The sequence below is a fragment of the Poecilia reticulata genome, chromosome 2 (assembly GCF_904066995.2).
Source record: "Poecilia reticulata chromosome 2, P_reticulata-male-v2, whole genome shotgun sequence".
Taxonomy (NCBI): Eukaryota; Metazoa; Chordata; class Actinopteri; order Cyprinodontiformes; family Poeciliidae; genus Poecilia; species Poecilia reticulata.
This window is the reverse complement of record NC_088831.1, coordinates 41790786-41810577: the sequence shown is the minus strand read 5'-3', so window position 1 is coordinate 41810577 and position 19792 is coordinate 41790786. Positions and strand designations below refer to the sequence as shown.

The following is a 19792-nucleotide window of genomic DNA, read 5'->3' as shown; positions in this document are numbered from 1 at the left end:
TGTTTATTGCGACAAGCCTATGGATACGGTAACATTTTCAGTAGGATTACAAGCAGGTTTTCCTTTAATATTTCTGCTTTTTGTTGGAAGAAAACAAATCTGTAACTGTTTTTCAACAGAAGGCAGCTGTGATGGATCAGCTGGTGTTCCTGTCCACCTCAGAAGAAGCTGTGGACGTTTACAAGGTCCTGAGTGAAGAACTGGAGCGCTCTGAGCTGCAGAGGATGAGCAGCTTACCTGCTGAGGCGCCACACCTGGGCTCCGCCCCCCTGGAGCAGGTCTGATACACACTGCATCACATGTGGCATTGTGTGACTGTTTGTGTGTGAAAAATTAATCATGCATCAGCCAAATGTGTCACCATGAAACAGCTAAAATCTCATTACCTAAGAATGATTTTGTTTAATAAATGCGATGAACATATTTTGTACCACCTATAGACCTTTTTTAACTTGTTCCAGGAAGCATTATATGTCACCTTCTGACCTTGATGTTTCTGATCTTCTTTCTGAATGACCTTCAGCTGCTGTTGGAGGAGAAGCTGAACTCCGATGAGTTGTCCCCTGACGTGGCGACATTTGTGGAGTTTCTGTGGACCGAAGCTCACGGTTGCCTTGGAAACATCCTCAGAGTCCCCATCTCCGGTCTCAGCCTGAACGATGTGGGTTTGCACCGATCTGCAGTCGGATCAGGGTCAGATCCGAGGCTCCGTCCTGATGAAGCTGTTGCTGTTTCAGGTGAGCAGAGCTGAAGGCCTTCTGCTTCAGGCTCAGAGGAAACTGAAGGAGGGAAACGAGGATAAGGCGTCGTCCCTCCTGGACGAGGTTTTCTTCCTGCTGCCTCACCAGGAGCCCAGACCTCAGTCACCTACAGCCAGGTTTCTGTCTCAGAAGCTGGACCTCTGTCAGGTAGCACCAACCCACAGCTTTATGTTGGGATGTTAGGCTCTACTGGGAGAACTTAACTGATTTTCCTCCAGTTAATCCGAGATGTTTTGAATGTGAGCGAGATGACCATGAACAACCCGAAGCCGTCCTCTGTGGGGAAGTACCGCGCTCTTCGCTGCGGCATGGAGGCTGTTCCCCGGGGCAGCTCAGAGTTCCAGAACATCGTCGCCCTGCTGGCTGACAGGTCCATCTTTAAAATAAAAAACTACAGATCCTGACCACAAGCCTTTCTGGAAAGAAAACAACAAACATCTCTGTGTTTTCAGCCCAGTGCAGATCCAGCAGATCATGCATGTCAGCAGAGCGGTGGAGCTTCAAAGGTTTCAGAGCGAGATCGGGAATGTTACCCCCCTCCTCCATGCATCCAGCCCCAGCAACTTTGTAGGAATCTTGTCCAGGTGAGTCTCAGCAGAATCCTGAGACATAGAACACAGTTTACAGCTAGTAGATACTGAAGATTTTAAAATGCCGTAACAGGGAAGAATCATGTGCCCTACATTTATTGTGATAAGTTTCTTATCATAGTAAGAATTTTGATTTATCATTGTCATGATAAATTCCAGTTAATGTTTAAAAAAAAGTTCCTATTATTGGGATTGTTGGTTTTACTATTTTTTCCACTGTTTGTTCAATGAACGCATCAATAAATTAGAAAATACAACTAAATGCAGTTTTTATCTTAGTGATATAAATCACACTTCTCTATGTAAGTGGCGTACTAAAGAAACATATTAGTGTTTTTCAAGAGCAGGACTTGTGTTTGTGGGGCTGTGATAAATAGGCCCATCATAATACTAAATTAATTAATCTCATGATAAAATAAAGTAAGTTTGATCATTTCCAATTGAACAACAATTGTAAAAGAGATTCTCTCCGTCAATACTGTTGAAAAGGTGCAATTTTCAAATACACAATCAATAAAATGTGTTTTAAATTTACAATAGTCCTATCTGCTACTTTTGCCTGTTTTTCCCGCCTAATCAGAATAATATATTTTTTTTAAATGCAATTTTGGTTATAGAAACTTAATAATCCATTTTTTTTACTGTTTTTGTTTTTTATTCTTAAATTCTTTTCCAGTTCCAGTGTGAAATATTCTTTAGAAATTTATATTGTTTTTTTTTTTTATCTTTCAGTGGGTATACATGGATTAATATGCTTTTGTAACATACAACTCACAGCATTGTGAGTTGTATGCAAAAGCTGAATGGCCTCCTTTAAGCGTACGGAGAAACAATCACCTGATGATCCTGATTTATAAAACTCCACTCGGCTTGGCTGCAGCTACTTAAACTCTCTCTGTTATTTCCCATTCTTTACACTCTAACATTTTTCTCTTGCATGTTCCATGTGTTCGAACTGAAAAGGGGAAGCAAACCTTCAGTGTGATGCTCCTCCAGCCTGGAATCAGCTCCAGTCTGAATTCAAGATGTCGGAACTGATTTCATTGGATTTATTTCGAGCGGTTCTTAAAAACATGTAACGTGATTCTATTAACCAGTGTCATCGCTTTAAAATAGTTTTGTTTGTTTTATACTGGTGTATATATATTAATTAGTTTTATTTTGTAACCAAGTTGCTGTGTATTGCAGACTTCTGCTCAGGTCCCGCTTGAAAATGAGATCTGGATCTCAACGGGTTTTCCCTGGTTAAATAAAGGAAATAAATAAAAACAAATATTATTGTTTAATGCAATAATTTCTGAGACAGGCTTAGTGACACACAGCAATACAGTTACCTAAGAAAAGCAATAAAAAGTTCTTATTGTCACTTTTATTGTAGTCACAGTAATAATATGATAAAAATTTTAAGTCTGTATCGTCCATCTGTAATCAAATCATCCTGTGTCCTTTGTCTGAAGTTTAAACTACACGAATGGCATCAAAAAACATCAGCCAATAACAGCAATGATGGAGTAAAATAACTCAGTTTTCCAATCAAACAAGAACAACCTGATTTAAAACACACTGAAGGTCACATATTGAAAATGACTAGATTGGAAATCAGTGGAGAGCTCGCTTCTGCTGATCAGCTAATGCGCTAATAGCAGAACGAATATTTAGCTGGTGCTCTTGATAACTTTGAAAACATTTATTGCACTTGGCTTCCCCTAAATAATTTTTTCTGGATAAATTAAAAAGTTCTAATTTTCTTGACTGTTTTGTAAACTTTCAATTGAGTAAAGTTCTACATCTGTGTTCAAGTTTGTTTTTTGGCTATTAAGAATTCCTAAAGAAGTTAGAAGTTTACATTCATGCTCTTAAGTATGCGCTTTGGAATTGGTATAAGCTTTAGAATTAGCAGAACTAATGTTTATGATTAGTGCCTTGGGGTTAGCGCAACTAACTTTTTAGCTGGTGGTGCCCACCACTGTTAGAAAAGAATAATATAATCATTGGAAGCTTTAAAGAGAGTTTTCAGGACTTTCTCTGCTTTTCTCAAGTGCATCACTTTGTCAAACATTTATAAACTGAGCACTATGACTTAAAAATAGTCTTCCAAGATTTTAAATCAATTTTTAAAAAAATATTTTACTCACTTAAAAAAAAAAAAAATTACATTTCAATGTAATTTCAGGGTTAACTCGCATTCAAGAATTAACAGTCAAAATAAACAGAAGCCGTAAAGCACGCTTGTCAAACAAAATGGGTGAAAACAAATTCAGATTTTCCACCAATTAAATTTTCAAAAATAGATAATTTGTTTTACTGCCCTAGATAAATTCTCAGACCCCTGGATCAGTCATTTAATCCATTCACCGCTATCAGAACATAGTAATCTCTGGATTAAAATAGAATTTTGCATCTGATTGCTGAATATCTTATGTTTTGTTTCATTTCAACACAAGTTTGTTTCTGTATCTGGTTCCACAGAGGTCTACTGCTTCCCCGTGCTGTAGTGGAACAATTTGGGATTAAGAGAACGGACGCCGGGAACCTTGGCAGCGGGATTTACTTTGGTGATGCTGTGAGGTTGGTTTGTAAACAAACTTCATCCATCTTGTATGTTTATTGGTGTGAAAATGACAATGTTGGAACAGTTTCAGATGTTCCAGTTGGCCTCCTGAGCTCTAGACTCTCTCTGTGTTCTCAGCACCAGTCTGAGGTACGCCCACCCCAGTGAAACGGACGGATCGCGCTTCCTGCTGGTCTGCGATGTGGCTCTGGGGGTTTGTAAGGACCTTAATAAAATAGACCAGACTCTGACCGAGGCTCCTCCGGGCTACCACAGCGTTCATGCAGTCCGACGTGCCATCAACCCAACATCTGATTTTGAGGTGGGAACAGAAGCTGCATATCCATCCAACTTTATCAGCATGTTAAAGTTCTTCTACGCACTGAAGAAACTGAGTTCTGTTTTCTGTCTGCGCTGCAGGATGATGAGTATGTGGTTTTCTCTCTTGACCAAGTGAAGATGAAATATGTAGTTCAGTTCAGAGTGGAAGGAGACGAGCAGAAGGACTTCAGTCCGGACATCAACCTGACTGCAGAACCCATTGAGCCTGAGAAGAACCTAGGTGAGCTGCAGATACCTGACATTAGGTCGCCATGACGACAGCACATAGCTCTTCTTCCTGGATATGAATGAATGTCTCCGTCTTGAGATTAGTATTCTGGAGCTAGGAAACTATTTTTTTTACACATGTAATTCTTGACTTTAAAACCAACGAGTTCAGATGAGTTTTTAAAAATAGTTACCTGATAAATGTCGCAGTAACCATAAGTCTATAAATAATTTTGTAATTAAGAGGTATTAGTGTCGCTGGTGCTGTGGTGGCGCAGGGGCAAAGCACAACCCAGGACCTTGGTCCTGGTGCCAGTGGTCGCAGGTTTGATTCCCAGCTTGGTGACATTTGCCGCATGTCTTCCTCCTCTCTGATTACCCTGCTTCCTGTCAAACTACTTTCAAATAAAGGCCACTAAAGCCAACAGAACCATTAAAAAAAAGGTGTTGGTGTTTTTTGCTTTGGGTTCATAGCAAACATTGACCTGTGATAATTAGTCATCCATCCAGTTTCTGGAAAAAATAAAATTAAACATGAAATTCAGTATTTTTGATGTCTTTAACCAGTTTTTATTTTTGTGTAGTATCTGCTTTTTTGCTTTTAAACACATTCACATCTAACAAGCCACTCTGTCTGCAGATCTGACTTCAGAACATGTAGAAGAAGATCTAGAAAACGTGAAGAACCCTCTGAAGCGCATTAAAGCTGGTCTGTTGGACAGGTCAGGCCAGCAGCTCCCCCTGCAGGCCGTCTATGTGAAGTGCAAACTGATGGATCTGCTCTCCCAGGTTGGAAAGAGAATCCCCTGGATCAGCTTGGTGTCACACTAATCCTGGTTCTGGTTCTGATTCAGGCTTTTTCCTCTGTCAGGTCATCATCTTTCAGAAATACACCAATCAGAGCTCAGTGCCCATCGAGGCGAAGTACGTCTTCCCGCTGGACTCGGCTACTGTGTGTGGATTTGAAGCTTTCATCAATGGGAAACACGTGGTGGGAGAGGTAATCTGAAGCTGAATATATAGATAAATATTTCACAAAGCAAAATACAACCTCATTTAGAACTGGACAGAGCTGACACAGTTCAACCCACTGTTATTATTTACTATTATTTTCAGAATACAAAACAATAGGAAATAATTCATTCCTTTTAATGGGAGGAATGGCGCAGGGGTTAAGCACAACCAACATATGTAGACCTTAGTCCTCAACGTGGCTGTCGCAGGTTCGATTCCCGGCCTGGCGACATTTGCTGGATGCGTTTCCCCCTCTCTCATTACCCACCTTCCTGTCAAATAACTATCAAATAAAGACCACTAGAGCCAATAAAACCTTAAAAAACAAAATCTGCAGACCGTGACAGGTTTTTTAAAAAAATTAATCGTCAGAATCATTGATACCTAAAATGATCGTTACTTGCAGCAGTAATTGAAACCCACTCCACAAAAAACTTTTTTATACATAAAGACTTTAGGCACCAATGTGTGCGGAAAGTTCTGTAGATAATATGACCTTAACTCTTGGTTGGGACTCTTTTGCATCAACTATTGCATCAATTATTGCATCAATGCGAGGTTTAGAGGAGTTTCAATGGAAGCCCAGCTTCGTTTTAATTTGACCGTTCTGCTGTGTGTTTGTTCTCAGGTGAAGGAGAAGGCGGCGGCTCGTGAGAAGTACAGGGAGGCGATAGAGAAAGGCCACGGAGCGTACCTCATGGACCAGAGCGCACCTGTATGTCCAGCAACATCCTGATGGTTTCAGGAAAGTATTACAGCCTCTGATTGGTTCCTCTCTGCAGGATGTGTTCACCATCAGCGTGGGCAACCTGCCGCCCGGCGCCACCGTCCTCATTAAGGTGACCTTTGTGTCAGAGCTGGTGGTCAGAGACGGGAGGATCCTGTTCTCCCCTGTTCTCGGTGGAGATGCCCTTTGAGATCTCTAGTCTGACGTGCATCACTCATCAAGTCAAAATTAAGGTGATGTTTTCAATAAACACAATCATATCATCTGCATTTTGTTACATTATCTGCAATTTAATAAATTTCTATAGATTCATGTTTATTTTTTACAGTTTTTTTTGTTTTTTAAAGTGAATCTTCATTGTCATCCAGTTTTTATTTTTATGCAATTCATTTTGTTTGTATTCTGTCGTCCAGAGGATGGACCGTAAGGCGGTGGTCAGTGTTCTGCCGGGTCAGGTCATGGGGTCAGATGGTTTCCAGATGTCTGTCACTCTCTCTGAGGTTCATCTTCCCAGAATGTGGGTGGAGAAACACCCAGACAAGGACAGCCAGGTCTGTTTGTCCTTCCCTCTTCCACACTAAAGGCCTTTTTGCACTGCATGGCCCAGTCCTATTATACTCCGGCCCTGGTTGTTTTTCATTGAGCGGAGTACAACTTAGTTTATAGTTTAGTTTATTTTTAACAAATTTAACAAGTTCCATAATCAACTTACAAACAAATTGTCTTACCCCACTTAAAACAGATCATGGCTGTGAAAGAGGTGAGTGAAACAGTTCTCCAGCTTATAGAGGGAGCCTGGGAACATACAATTAATTTTTAATATTATAAAATTTAAAACACAACAAAAGCACATCGTTCATTCATTCCACAAACCATCCCTATACAACACAGACTGTTACCTCTGAACAGTAATCCGACTGTTCAGAGGTAACAGTCAGTAACAGTCAACTGAACTCGGGTACATAAACAAAACAGTTTATTATTTGTTTTTTAAAAGTGGAGATGAGTTTCAACCCTTTTAATCTGTGGAACAAACCCACAGTTGTTCCACAGGTTGTTCCAAACCTGTGACTCCAAACTATCTCCATCTGGCGGGGCTGATTGGAACCACAGCTCCAGGGAGCGGGACGGAAGAGCTAATGCAAAACCGCTCAGCCCAGCTTTGAAGCCGGGTCGGCCCTGGTCGGGTCGGCCCAGGCTTGGCTGTGCAGTGCAAAAGGGGCTAAAGAGTCCCAGGACTGACCTCTGAGGAACTCCAAATATAATTCTATTTATAAACTGTTCCTAAGCTTATTCATTAAGTGAATTAACCTTTACTCTGCTGCAGGCCTGCATGCTGGTTTTCTACCCAAGCTTTGAGTTTGACTCCAGCTCTGAAGGCAGTGAAGTTGTTCTTTTGCTGGACACGTCTGAGTCCATGAGGGGAGAATCATTCCAGCTGGCCCAGAAAATCGCCCTGCAGGTTTTAAAGAATCTGAAGAACGACGTCAAAATCAACATTGTTTTGTTTGGAACAGGTTGGTATAAGAGCAGAGAACTGGTCAGAACTGAACTCTGACTCATTGTTCAATTTTGGGACTGGATATTATTTAAATCATCCAAATCAAAACGTGAACCAGCTTTACGTTTCAGAGACTTTTCACAAACTGTTTCCAGGAATGCACAAATCACTTTCAAACTAACAGCTTACATTCATTGAACATGGTTTTTAATTTCCAAGGACTTGCAATATACTTTTCTTGAACTTGCAAGTTGCCATCCTGGAAGAAGTTCATGTAACTTTCAACATGCAAGGTGTACTTTCTAAAAGTTTCCTGTAAATTAAATGTAGAAAAGACCTTATTTTTTCCTTGAGATGCTTCTTTAAGTTACTTAAAATGACTCCATAGGAAAGTACAGACTATTTGCTATTAATTCTGAAATATCTTCATTCCCTTCAGTTATTTTCTGCATCTGATTTTTCACCTCTAAAATTAAAACTATTGTTGCTTTTAATAAACTTTTACACTTTATCTGTTGAAGTAATTTCTGAACTGATCTTCATCAACCTGGCTTTGTTTTTCTCTTGATTCGTCTTGTTTTTAATTTTCAGATTACAAAGAAGCTTTCCTGACGGCTCAGAAGCTAGACGAGGCTCAAGCTGAAGCCAAGAAGTTCATCAAGGTGAGTTCAGACTCTATGAGAGGGGAGATGTTACGGCCCGGCTCGGATGGCCACAACAAAAAATAGGGAGGACACGGCAACCAGAAACATTTTTAAGCCCTTCAGAGGCATTTATTAAAAATGGTTGTCTAGGGGATAATGGGCAGCAGCCCAAGACGTAATAAACCAGGCTCCCTCAGCATGGACCTTCCCCAGTCATGGACCCGGTTGGCCCCCACAGGTCTCAGCCCCCACAACGTGTCAAGCAATCTGCCGGCGCCGCCTCTGAGTCTGGACCTCGGCTGGGCCTGGATCTCCGGGTCGTCTGCACCTGGAGAAATTGCTCAAAATTATAAAAATTTGAGCTTTAAAAAATTTTTTAATGGTTTTTAAAACCAAGCATTTCAGAAATGCTTGATTTTTAGTATTTTCCATTTATCTAACATGCTAACTGTTTTTATATAATATCATGAACTGTATTATAAGCTAAATTGAAATACAGATATGAATTTCATAAAAATCTCAATTTTTAGCATTAAAACTGACTGAACTATTTATATTAATTCTAAGAAATCCTTTAATCTCCATGGCAACCATTCAGCTGCCATGACAGGACAATTTAACAGTCTATTCTAGCTCCATCTCAGAGGCATAGCTCCTCCTAAGAGATGTGCCTCACAAAGCATCCCTCCCCTGTGACTCCTCCATTCAGCTCCTATACAAATAACATTTGATTGATTGATTGATTGATTGATTGATTGATTGATTGATTGATTGATTGATTGATTGATTGATTGATTGATTGATTGATTGATTGATTGATTGATTGATTGATTGATTGATTGATTGATTGATTCTAGCCAGCAGCAATTGGCAAATACCTGGTGGAACTGCACATCTGTTGAGCTCATTATACGAGCTGCTTCTCAGTGCAACGCTGGTGAAAATGTTGTGAAAAGGTTAATAGAGGAGTGAGTTTATGAAAAAGCTAGTTTCTTAAAGAGACAGAGGCCCAATTTTAAGGGGTCAAATTAGCAAGTAAAATTTCTTTTAAGTCATATTTAATATATGCAGCATTTTTTGTAATATAGTTATTGGATTGTCCTATAAAATGGCACTATGTGCCTGGAAAACAGATAATACCAACCCTATAACCTTTATTTAAACAGCTGGGTTAATAAGAACAAATTTGTATTTACAATAACAACCTGGTGGGAGGGAAGAACACAGGAAAATAAAGAGTAATGAATCCAAAACTGTACAAAAAATAAATCCTTTGTTACAAATAATCAAACATACACTAAAGAATTATAAGTTATTGTGTTTCATGCAATTTTTCTTATTTCTTATTCAAAAGGGATATTAAATTATTTATCTGCATCTTTTAATGTATTTCTAATTTTGTCTAAAATGGCTGAGGTGGCTAATTTAAAAATCTGCAAAATGTCCCAGTTCCTTTTATCTGATTAATCGATTAGTCATCAAAGTAACTGATTAAACATTTAATTACTAAAATAATCATTAGCTGCAGTTCTACTTGGAGTTAAAATGTATTTCCAAATTTTACCAATAATTCTCTTCTGTCTGCTGTTAGAGCTGCTCTTCAGTAGGGGGCAGCACTGAGCTGTGGCGGCCTCTCCGGACGCTCAGCCTGCTGCTGCCGTCCGCCGGCGTTCGAAACCTGCTGCTGCTGTCGGACGGCCACATCCAGAACGCGGCGGCCACCCTGCAGCTGCTCAGAGACAACGCCCAGCACAGCCGCCTCTTCACCTGCGGTTTCAGGTGAGGAAGGTCTCCATCCCTCGCTTCCTTTTCATGTTTAGTTTCTCTTCAAACCAGGTGAAGTGGTTGTGTTTGTCATTTCAGCTCCACAGCCAATCGCCACATGTTGAGAGCCCTGGCGCAGGCAGGGGGCGGGGCTTATGAGTTTTTTGGCTCTAAAGCGAAGCACACCTGGGCTGATAAGGTAAAACTTTATAATTTACATGAAAAAAAAAATCATATCCAGCCCACCATAGCTTTTTCATCCTTAAAAAGTATTACATTCATGTATTAAATTAAATTCATGTAAAGCCAAGGCTGAGGGTGTAGAGCTGGTCCAGTGTTCCACGACCTGGACAAAAACCACACTGCTCCTCCTGAATCCGAGGTTCGACTATCCGACAGACCCTCCTCTCCAGGACCCCTGAATAGACCTTACCAGGGAGGCTTAAGAGTGTGAGCCCCCCCTGTAATTGGAGCACACCATCAGGTCCCCCTTTTAAAACAGTGACACCACCACCCCAGTCTGCCAATCCAGGGGAACTGCCCCCAATGTCCATGCAATATTGCAGAGTCGCGTTAGCCTACACAACCCTACACCATCCAGAGCTTTAAGGAAATCCGGCCGAATCTCATCCACCCCCGGGACCCTGCTACCGAGGAGCTTTTTGACCACCTCGGCGACCTCGTCCCCAGAGATTGGAGGGCCCAACCCAGAGTCCCCAGGCTCAGCTTCCTCAACAGAAGGCATATGATGGTGGGATTGAGGAGGTCTTCGAAGTATTCTGCCCACTGGCCCACAACGTCTTGAGTTGTGGTCAGCAGCGCACCATCCCCAGTATAAACAGTGTTGGTGCTGCACCGTTTCCCTCTCCTGAGACGCCGGATGGTGGACCAGAATCGCCTTGAAGCTGTGCGGAAGTCTTTCTCCATGGCCTCTCCAAACTCCCCCCACGCCCGAGTTTTGCCTCAGCGACAACCCGAGCCGCATGCCGCTTCGCCTGCCGGTACCAATCAGCTGCTTCTGGAGTCCCACAGACCAAAAAGGCCCAATAGGACTCCTTCAGCTTGACAGCATCCCTCACCGAAGGTGTCCACCAACGGCCATCTCCATGGGTAAGCCTGGCCACCAGGCCAACATACCCCACCTCCCATACCCCGCCTCCAGGCCTGGCTCCAGAGTGGGACCCGTGTCCGGGCGAGGGAACCATTATTAGAATTAAAATGTATTCAGGCCACAGCCTGAAGACCCCTTAAAATGGGTCCTGGTTCCTCACCCAGGACCTGTCTGCCTTGGGTGACCCTACCAGGGGCATAAAGCCCCAGACAGCATAGCTCCTAGGAACACTGGGACACTCAAACCCCTCCACCGCGATAAGGTGGCAGCCCAAGGAGAGGTTGAGTTCTTGCAATTCTGCAAAATCAGTAGATGCCTTCATTTTTTCACACTAATTCATAATTGTATGTTTATTGAAAAATTTCCACAAGAATTGTCAAAATGTTGGTTTTAAGTTATGCTAAATCCCTCCTGTAGGTGGCAGTATTTCTTAGTTTCATGACACTCCTGCTTGTCTTACTTGATGTCAATTTACAGTCCATTCTAGATATGGAGAGCAACAAAAAGTCAAATTAATGTCATACATATGCACAAATATGGCAAAATTCCTTGTAGATATTTCTAAATTGGCACCACAAAATTTCAGAAACAGGAAGGGACTGTTTGATGTGAAAAGATGTTTAATATTAAAAGTTTGCCCTAGAAAATCTCAAACTTAGCAGGACTCATTATGAAGATTAATTTTAGTCTTGTCAGTAGAACTGGAGACGTTGTGACACCTGAACATGCTGTGGCTGCAGGTGGAGCGCCAGGTGAAGCGCATGTCGTCTCCCGGCTGCAGCTCCGTCTCTGTGAAGTGGCAGCAGTCCAACCCCAGAGCTCCTCCAGTTCAAGCCCCGAAGCAGCTGAACGCTCTGTTCAACGACTGCCACACGCTGGTTTACGGCTTTGTGCCCCACTGCACTCAGGTATTCAACTGGTTCTTCTTCTCTGCTTTACCTGCTGGGCCAGGTGGATCGTTGATCAGAGAAATGACAAAGGAGAGTTCAGTTGATTATGAACTGTTCTGGTTATGAAGTGGCTGCAACTAACGATTAATGATAATAGTAATAAAATCTGTGATTTTTCATGCAGGCGACTCTTCTTGGAGATTTGCGTGGTCAGGAGCTTCAAACCATGGTGTCAACAACAGAGCTGCTAAAGACCAGAGGAACGGTACGGCTGTTCATTATCTGTATAAACACATTGAAACATGAAAAACAATCAACCTCAGCTGTGGATTTGTTGTTTTAGTTTCTTCATAAGCTCACAGCGAGAGCCCTGATCAGAGACTACGAGGATGGAATCCTAGATTCTACCGAAGCTGAACACGAGGTCAGCATGCGTGTCACCTTTGACCTCAAATCAGAGCTAAACTTTGTTGAAACTCCTGTTTTTGTGTTTTCAGGGTAAAAAAGCAGAGCTGAAGTCCTTCATCATCGATCTGAGCAAAGAGTTCTCCATACTGTCTCAGTTCACCAGCTTCGTGGCCATCGAAGAGAGGGTCTGTTTGTTTTCATGTCACATTTAGAGTTGTATTTTTGAATCAAACCAAAGTAAATTTTTCCTGTTTTAGGATTCTGGGAAGCCAGATGATGGCGTCACAGACATCCCAAAGCTGATCGCAGAGGAGGATGTGGACTTCTTGCCAAACATCAACTGGAGTCTTCCTGAGGACAATGAAAAAGTTAGGATATTTTTGTTCTGATATTTTTTAAAAATCACTATTTTACAGTTGAGTAAGGCTCCCTTCTAACTTGATTAAACCATGTTTCAATGTACATTTGCTCTCTGAGAGGCCAGAGAAAAGAAAGTGTCCTAAGTGTTGATCCTTGAGGGACACCACATATTTTTGACACAGCTATAACCACACAGTTACTCTTTATAACTTACATAATCAACCTAAATTCAGTTGATTGGATTTGATTTGGAAAGACGCCTGCCTATATAAGGTCCCACAGTGGGCGATGCAGGTCAGAGGTCAAACACCAACCATGAAATCAAGGGAAGTGACTGTTGACCTCAAAGTCTTTCTGGTTTACTTCAGATTTTGTTACACAGAAGAAATAGTTGACAGAAATACTGGCACTTGAATGCTGTGTTTGTCTGTTGCAGATGGCGGGTTATCGAGCTTCCAGTGACACCGAAGAGGTAAGAAGGACAGAGTTTCCATCACTGTTGTTGTTTCAGCTGCTTCTTTACAGTTTGTTACTTTAGGCCATTATTTCTAAATCCCTAGAAAATGACATGTACAGCAAACTAATAGATGTTCATGCTATATGTGTTTACTTGTCAGATATTCTCAGGGTGTCCACGTGAAAGACCTTGGAAACTAGAAGCGTAAACGTAGAAAACCTGCATCTAGAAGTACCTATATGGAAATGGTACAAACATGCTACTTATAGGTAGAATATCATAAAGTTAATTCATTTTGTAATGCCATTCAAATATTGAAATTTGTATATTATATGCATTGCACTCTAATCAGGTAATTAACTCAAAACACCTTCAAATGTCTTTAAATTGTCTCTCAGTCCAGTTCTGCTTTGTATAAAACTGCTGATGAGGCATCTTGCTCTGGTTCAGCTTGGAAGTGGAAAAAGTGGAGTGAAAAGTAAAAAAATCCCACAATCCTTAGATCAGAAGTAATCCAGTTATGATGTCAACAATGTAAGTATAATTATAAAAACTATGTCTATAAAATAGCTCAAATGCAAAGCTATCGATGAGGACAAGAGCGATGAGAAGAGGATAAGCTCTTCCTCTTTCAGCTGTCAGAGATAATATCCTCAATTTACAAAAGTGGTACCTACAGAATATCTCTGGTGGTCACATAGTTGTGGGACAATTGCGGTGTTTCCATTAAATAGGAAATCCAATTAAAATCACATGTGAATAAATTTGTTCACATAAGTCATTAAAAATCATGTCGGCTCCGGATTTAAACACTTATTTTAGATTTATTCATATTTCAGCCCTGCGATGGTGCTCATCGTCCTCAATAAGACATCTGCATCTTGTTAGGCAATAGAGCAGCAAAACCCTGGAAGCGGCTGCTTAGATATGCAGCATTTTGCAATTTTACAGAAGAAATATGGAGTCAATACTTACAAATGATAAACTCACCTTCAGATGAACAATGTGATGCTGTGAGACCTCAGATGAATCCAGCTGCACATTGTCCAAGGAGGCCAGTGACTAAATAACTCCACTCTTTGAGAGGGGGTGGGCGAGTGTTTCCATGCTTCCAAGTGGTTTGACACAAACCACCTCAACCTGGCACAAAATCTTTTTTATCGAAAATCAAGTTTTTTCAAAATTTTTGCATTTCCATCCATCCATTTTCTTTCACCCTTGACCCTCAGTGGGGTCAGGAGGGTTGCTGGTGCCCATCTCCAGCTAACATTCCGGGCGAGAGGCGGGGTACACCCTGGACAGGTCGCCAGTCTGTCGCAACCATGCACACACACACTCACCTAGGGGCAATTTAGACAGACCAATTAACCTGACAGTCATGTTTTTGGATTGTGGGAGGAAACCGGAGTACCTGGAGAAAACCCACCATGCACAGGAGAACATGCAAACTCCATGCAGAAAGACCCCAGGCGGGAATTGAACCCAGAACCTTCTTGCTGCAAGGCAACAGCTTTACCAACTGCGCCACTGTGCAGCATTTTTGTATTTCCATTAAGCAAATTTATTTCTGTGATTCCAATTTTTGTGTTTTACTGACAAATTGATCTTCCCGGTTTGCCACCAAATAAATTCAGGTGGCCCATACATTGCCCAGGCCATGGAGGCATTAATCTCCATGCTCAGTACTTATGGATCTTTCTGGTTTATCTCAGAATTTTTTTAAACAGAAGCAATGATTGCTGAACCTGCTGGGACTTGAATGTTATGTTTCTCTGTTGCAGATGGATTTACATTACTATGATGATATTGTCCTGCCTCTTGTTCCTCCTGGGGTAACGATAAGTTTCCATTATTGTTTATCTACTTCTTTACAGTTTGTTACTTTAGGCTGTTATTTCTCAGTGCCTTAAAGGTGCATTCAGCAAGCCAACTGGTGTTTACACTGTGTCTGTGGTTTACCTATGACATGCTCTCACACTGAATGCTGTTATTAAAACAAAGTAGGGCTACAGTGATTGTAGTTTTCTGGCCAAAAACTACAATCACCGATATTTAAAAAAAGCATGACCGATTGCCCATCACCAAAAATTAAACAAATCAGGCCGATTAACCTGCACACCCCTTTGTCCCTCTCCTCCACATAGAAGGGAGATCCAATCCCCAAAGAATTGCAGGAATCAAACTAGAAACCTCCCAAAAGTCACAGCAATCTGAGTCCAGACTTGAATGTAATGTGAAGAGCTCTGAAAATGGCTGCACAGACGTCTCCCATTCAACCTGATGGAGCTTGAGAAACACTGGTTGTTGTCACTGACAGATTGATCTTCCTGATTTCTGATCCACTCATTCCTCAGGCCATGGAGACATTAATCTCCCTGCGACATGATTTTTCTGATTTATCTCAGATTTTTTTTAAATAGAAGAAACAACTGTTTCTTTTATTTAAATACTGGAACTTGAATGTTATGTTTCTCTGTTACAGATGGATGTATATTACTTTGATGCGGAAGGAAGAGTTATTGTTGAGGTAACAAGGAGTTTCAGTCACTGTTGTTGATGTTTTACAGTAGCTACTTATTTACAGTTTGCTACTATAGGCTGTTATTTTTCAGTCCCCTAAAGGTCACAACAGCAAACCAACAGATGGTATTTGTGGTTTCATTGTGACATACTCTCAGAATATCTCTGACTGACTGCTTTTATAAAAACACTGGGACTTGAATGTTATGTTTCTATGTTACAGGTGGACTGTGCTGAGTGTGACGATGAGGTTGATCATCCTGGGGTGACAAAGAATTTCCATCACTGTTGTTTTAGCTACTTATTAACAGTTTGTTACTGTAGGCCAATATTTCTCCCTTAAAGGCACATGCAGCAAATCAAGTGTTTACACTGCATTACAGTTTTTTTCTGGAATGCAACTTTCTCAAAGTTGAATGCATTTTCTCTATAGCGCCCAAAACCAGGTCTGTTTACATAAATAGGTTTGATGCTTTAGTGCCAACGATCCAGTGAACACAGATCTAAGGACAGGGAAACCATTGGAGCCTTGATATCAGATAGGATTGTTGGATGTTAGTTAAACTATGACCCCTTTCCTGTCTCCTACACAGAAAAGGGAGTTTCAATCCCAAAACTTAGCAGGAAATATGTAAATGTAAAATTAAACTGGGAAAAAGCCGGTCTCTTTTTGCCACCATTGCAGTTATTTAAATAAATATATTTTCTGAACATATGATGCCGGCTTTCTGTTCAGTCTGGTAAATAAATTGCTGCTGCACTTGGAGGCCCTCTAGGGAAAATATTTTTTGCATAGAAGAAATGATTGATAAAATACTGGGACTTGAATGTTATGGTTGTTTTACAGATGATGCCAGACAAACAGAAGCAGAAGTGGAAGAGGATCTTCAAGCTGCAGGAGGCCGTAAGATGTTTGCTCCATTGTTTAAATCGGTTCAAAGCTCAGGGAAGAAACTTCTTTTATGAATCATTTAAAAAGACTCCATCTATATTTTATATTACAATTTATGCTCTTCTAGTGCAAAATGAGTCCTATAAACCTAATGTCACCTCAACATTGTTGCATATTGTTATTTAATATGTTATCTAAAATTTGATTGTGTGCATTCACACCAACCATGTTTAGTCCCTTGGTAAAACTTTACATTGACTATAAGTGGTAGGATTTTATTTTAACAATACTATAGACAGTGATGTCATTAACGCGTTACTTTAACATGTTTTTCAATAACAAGTAATCTTAACGTTTTGCTGTTTCAAATCCAGTAATCAGATAAAGTTACGTATTTAAGGGTCACTGCGTATCCTTATTCTCTCTGCAGCTGTGGCTCTTCCCATTAACTTGCCCATAATCTCACCAGGCTGATCCTTAACACTGACCGTCTTACTTTAACATCAGGACTTGTGTTAATCTTCTGTGTTCTGCAGGAAGGATGCTGGAAGGTCGATCCTGAGCTGTTGGTTCATATGAATGACGATAAGGATGTGTTTCGTAACATGATCCTGAAGTGTATAGGTAATTATTCTCTGGGTGAACATTACCCTGTGTATGTAAAAGCACCACTGTCTTTACGTTTATTTAGATTTTTATGTAAGAGTTGTTAACATTAAGACATTCATTTATCTTATTTGTACTATTTATCTTCTAGAGAAAGATTAAAATAAACCTGGTGGTTTTAAATCTCAGTCGTCTGGGTTTGCTTGACTCCAGTGTTGAAACTGAACCGTGTTGGATGTTTATGTTAAAGATGCAAAGGTCAACTTAGGCATGCTGAGGCTGGTGACGACTCTGCTGGTTCTGCAGCTGATGAGGGAGGAGAAGCTGGAGGAAGGAAAACTGCTGGAGAGTCTGTTTCACCTGATGGAGCCGACCGGGTCCAGGTCAGAACCATAGACACATGAGAAGAACCCGGCCACACAGACATGAACTCTCACATGGAAATTTAATTCAGTCGGTCGTAAAAGTGATTTTTAAATGACTAATCTGAACACAGATTCAGTAGTGGAGTGCTCTTAGCTTAACAGAACACGAATGAAAATGGACCCAAACAGCACCAGAGACGATCCAGGTGGAAAGTAAATCTTTTCTGCAGACCCAGAGGTCCGTCTGTAAGGAGCATCAGGAACTTTTATCTAAACTAGATCACCATGGGAGGAACATGAACACCAGACAGTGAAACGATTCTGGAACATGTTTCTGCGTTTCCCCCTGAAAACCTGCTGAGCCCGGTGGGCGTGGCGCCGAGGCGGTCCAATAGCGACTCACTGTGTTTTTGTATTAAAAGATGTTAACAGGAAATGTAAATTATTACTGGGTAATTACATGTTACTGGAAGAAATTCCTGACATACTTAAACCCAAAACTATAGTCTTAAAAACAACAAATTAAAAAAACACAATTAAAATAAATATCAATTATTTGCACTTCTGTTTCATCCAAATTAAGTCAGCGCCTCCTTAAGGCCCCCCAGGACTTAAAGGCCCCATAAATGTTAATATTTTAACACAAACCACAGATATAGAAATTTAATACTTGTTTGTTCAGAATGACAATGATGTTTAATTTGATTTAATGGTTCAGCAAAGATAAATTAAAAGATTTTAATTTTAAGGACATGGCAAGATCCTTCAATTTTTTTGTAAGTCTGTAAAAGTTCAAAAAACAATCTTCATAGTTACATTGTTTTGCTACCATAGCTACAGTCTGATGCTGTGAGCTTAATCTTTGAGTTTGAGCTCTGTTTGTTCACAAATATATCTCGGTAAACTACAGTTTTAATTGATTGCTGTCAGTGGTCAATGGTGCTGATGTGGTGCAGGAAGAAAGGCCCCTAAATCTGTTTGGCTCAAGGCCTCATACAACCTTTGACCGGCCCTGCATGATGAGCTAAATCTGCTGCACTGCACATCTCTGCTGGACACAAAGGGACAAACAGGGAGGTTTAATTTATGTGGCTTTAGTAGCTCTTACATTTCATGTCTGTTGAGTTTTTAATGAGCGCCACAGTTTTAGTCGACTGAGTTTTGTACGCTACACTTTTCAAAATGTGTCCTTATGCCACTGTTTAGTGTGAAAGCTGTGAATTATTTAACATGAGGTTCCTGGTGAATGAGTCAGTGCCACACAGCATAATTAAAACACGGAGATGTTTTCTCATATTTAAATAGTTCTGGTTGTCACACCAACTGGGAGAGGTTGATCGGCTAAAGCCGTTCTTCTCCCTACATTTGGGTAGAGCATATTTACCGATGGTATTTTTTAACTTAAATGCAAAATGCATGTTTTTGCCTTAATTACTAATTAGCGCAGAGATGTGAATGTTTCTTCCAGGTCAGTATTCCTGGCTGATTAACCTGAATGTTTTCTCCTGCAGGTCTGAGCGCTGGCATCAGGTGAAGAAGGCAGTGGACTGGGTGCGCTGGGCCGACCGGCAGTATCCGTACGCCTGCAGGCGGCTGGAGCTCGGTTCAAGCTGGGAGCCTTCCATTCGCCAGCTGCTGAGCCTCATCACTGAGCAGTCTGAAGCTGAATCAGACGACTTCATCGCTGGAGATTCACAGAGAAGTTGCTGCAGTTTTTTCTGAGAGTTCTATAACCATCAGCATGTTTTTTTCCTTTGCTTTTTATCTGCTTCACTTTGTTGAGAAATCTGGTATAAGCATGTGAGATCTGTCCAGGTACACGCAGAAAACGGATTAAAAGCCAGAGAAATAACAGTAAACCTTGTATAATGATTTAACAATGATTATGGTTTGTAACAGGTTAAAATAACCATACATATGCCAATGAAGGAATATCTGTAATATGTAATCAAAAATATATGTTCTGTACCTTTAATCAACTGAGTGTTATAATGCATTGTGGAAAATAAGGGTTAAGTAACTCGATCGCGGCATGTTAATCAATGATTATTAAAGATTGATAATAAATGTGTGAAGAAGAGA

General features: G+C 40.8%; 1 protein-coding gene across 1 annotated transcript; it reads left to right on the top strand.

Annotated features, from left to right (window-relative positions):
* Window positions 1–123: 123 nt before the first annotated feature.
* On the top strand, window positions 124–19792 carry LOC103461782 (protein mono-ADP-ribosyltransferase PARP4-like). The gene is given in 31 exon segments (XM_017303693.2): window positions 124–278; window positions 524–661; window positions 738–908; window positions 980–1131; window positions 1214–1345; window positions 3821–3919; window positions 4041–4224; window positions 4323–4464; window positions 5092–5240; window positions 5323–5451; window positions 6094–6180; window positions 6248–6354; window positions 6356–6425; window positions 6606–6743; window positions 7520–7709; window positions 8285–8355; window positions 9929–10116; window positions 10201–10300; window positions 11953–12120; window positions 12287–12367; window positions 12446–12526; window positions 12600–12695; window positions 12768–12878; window positions 13307–13342; window positions 15109–15159; window positions 15810–15854; window positions 16071–16112; window positions 16695–16751; window positions 17276–17363; window positions 17596–17728; window positions 19222–19792. Coding segments are annotated over 31 exon segments (3594 nt in total). The 5' UTR covers window positions 124–131; the 3' UTR covers window positions 19433–19792.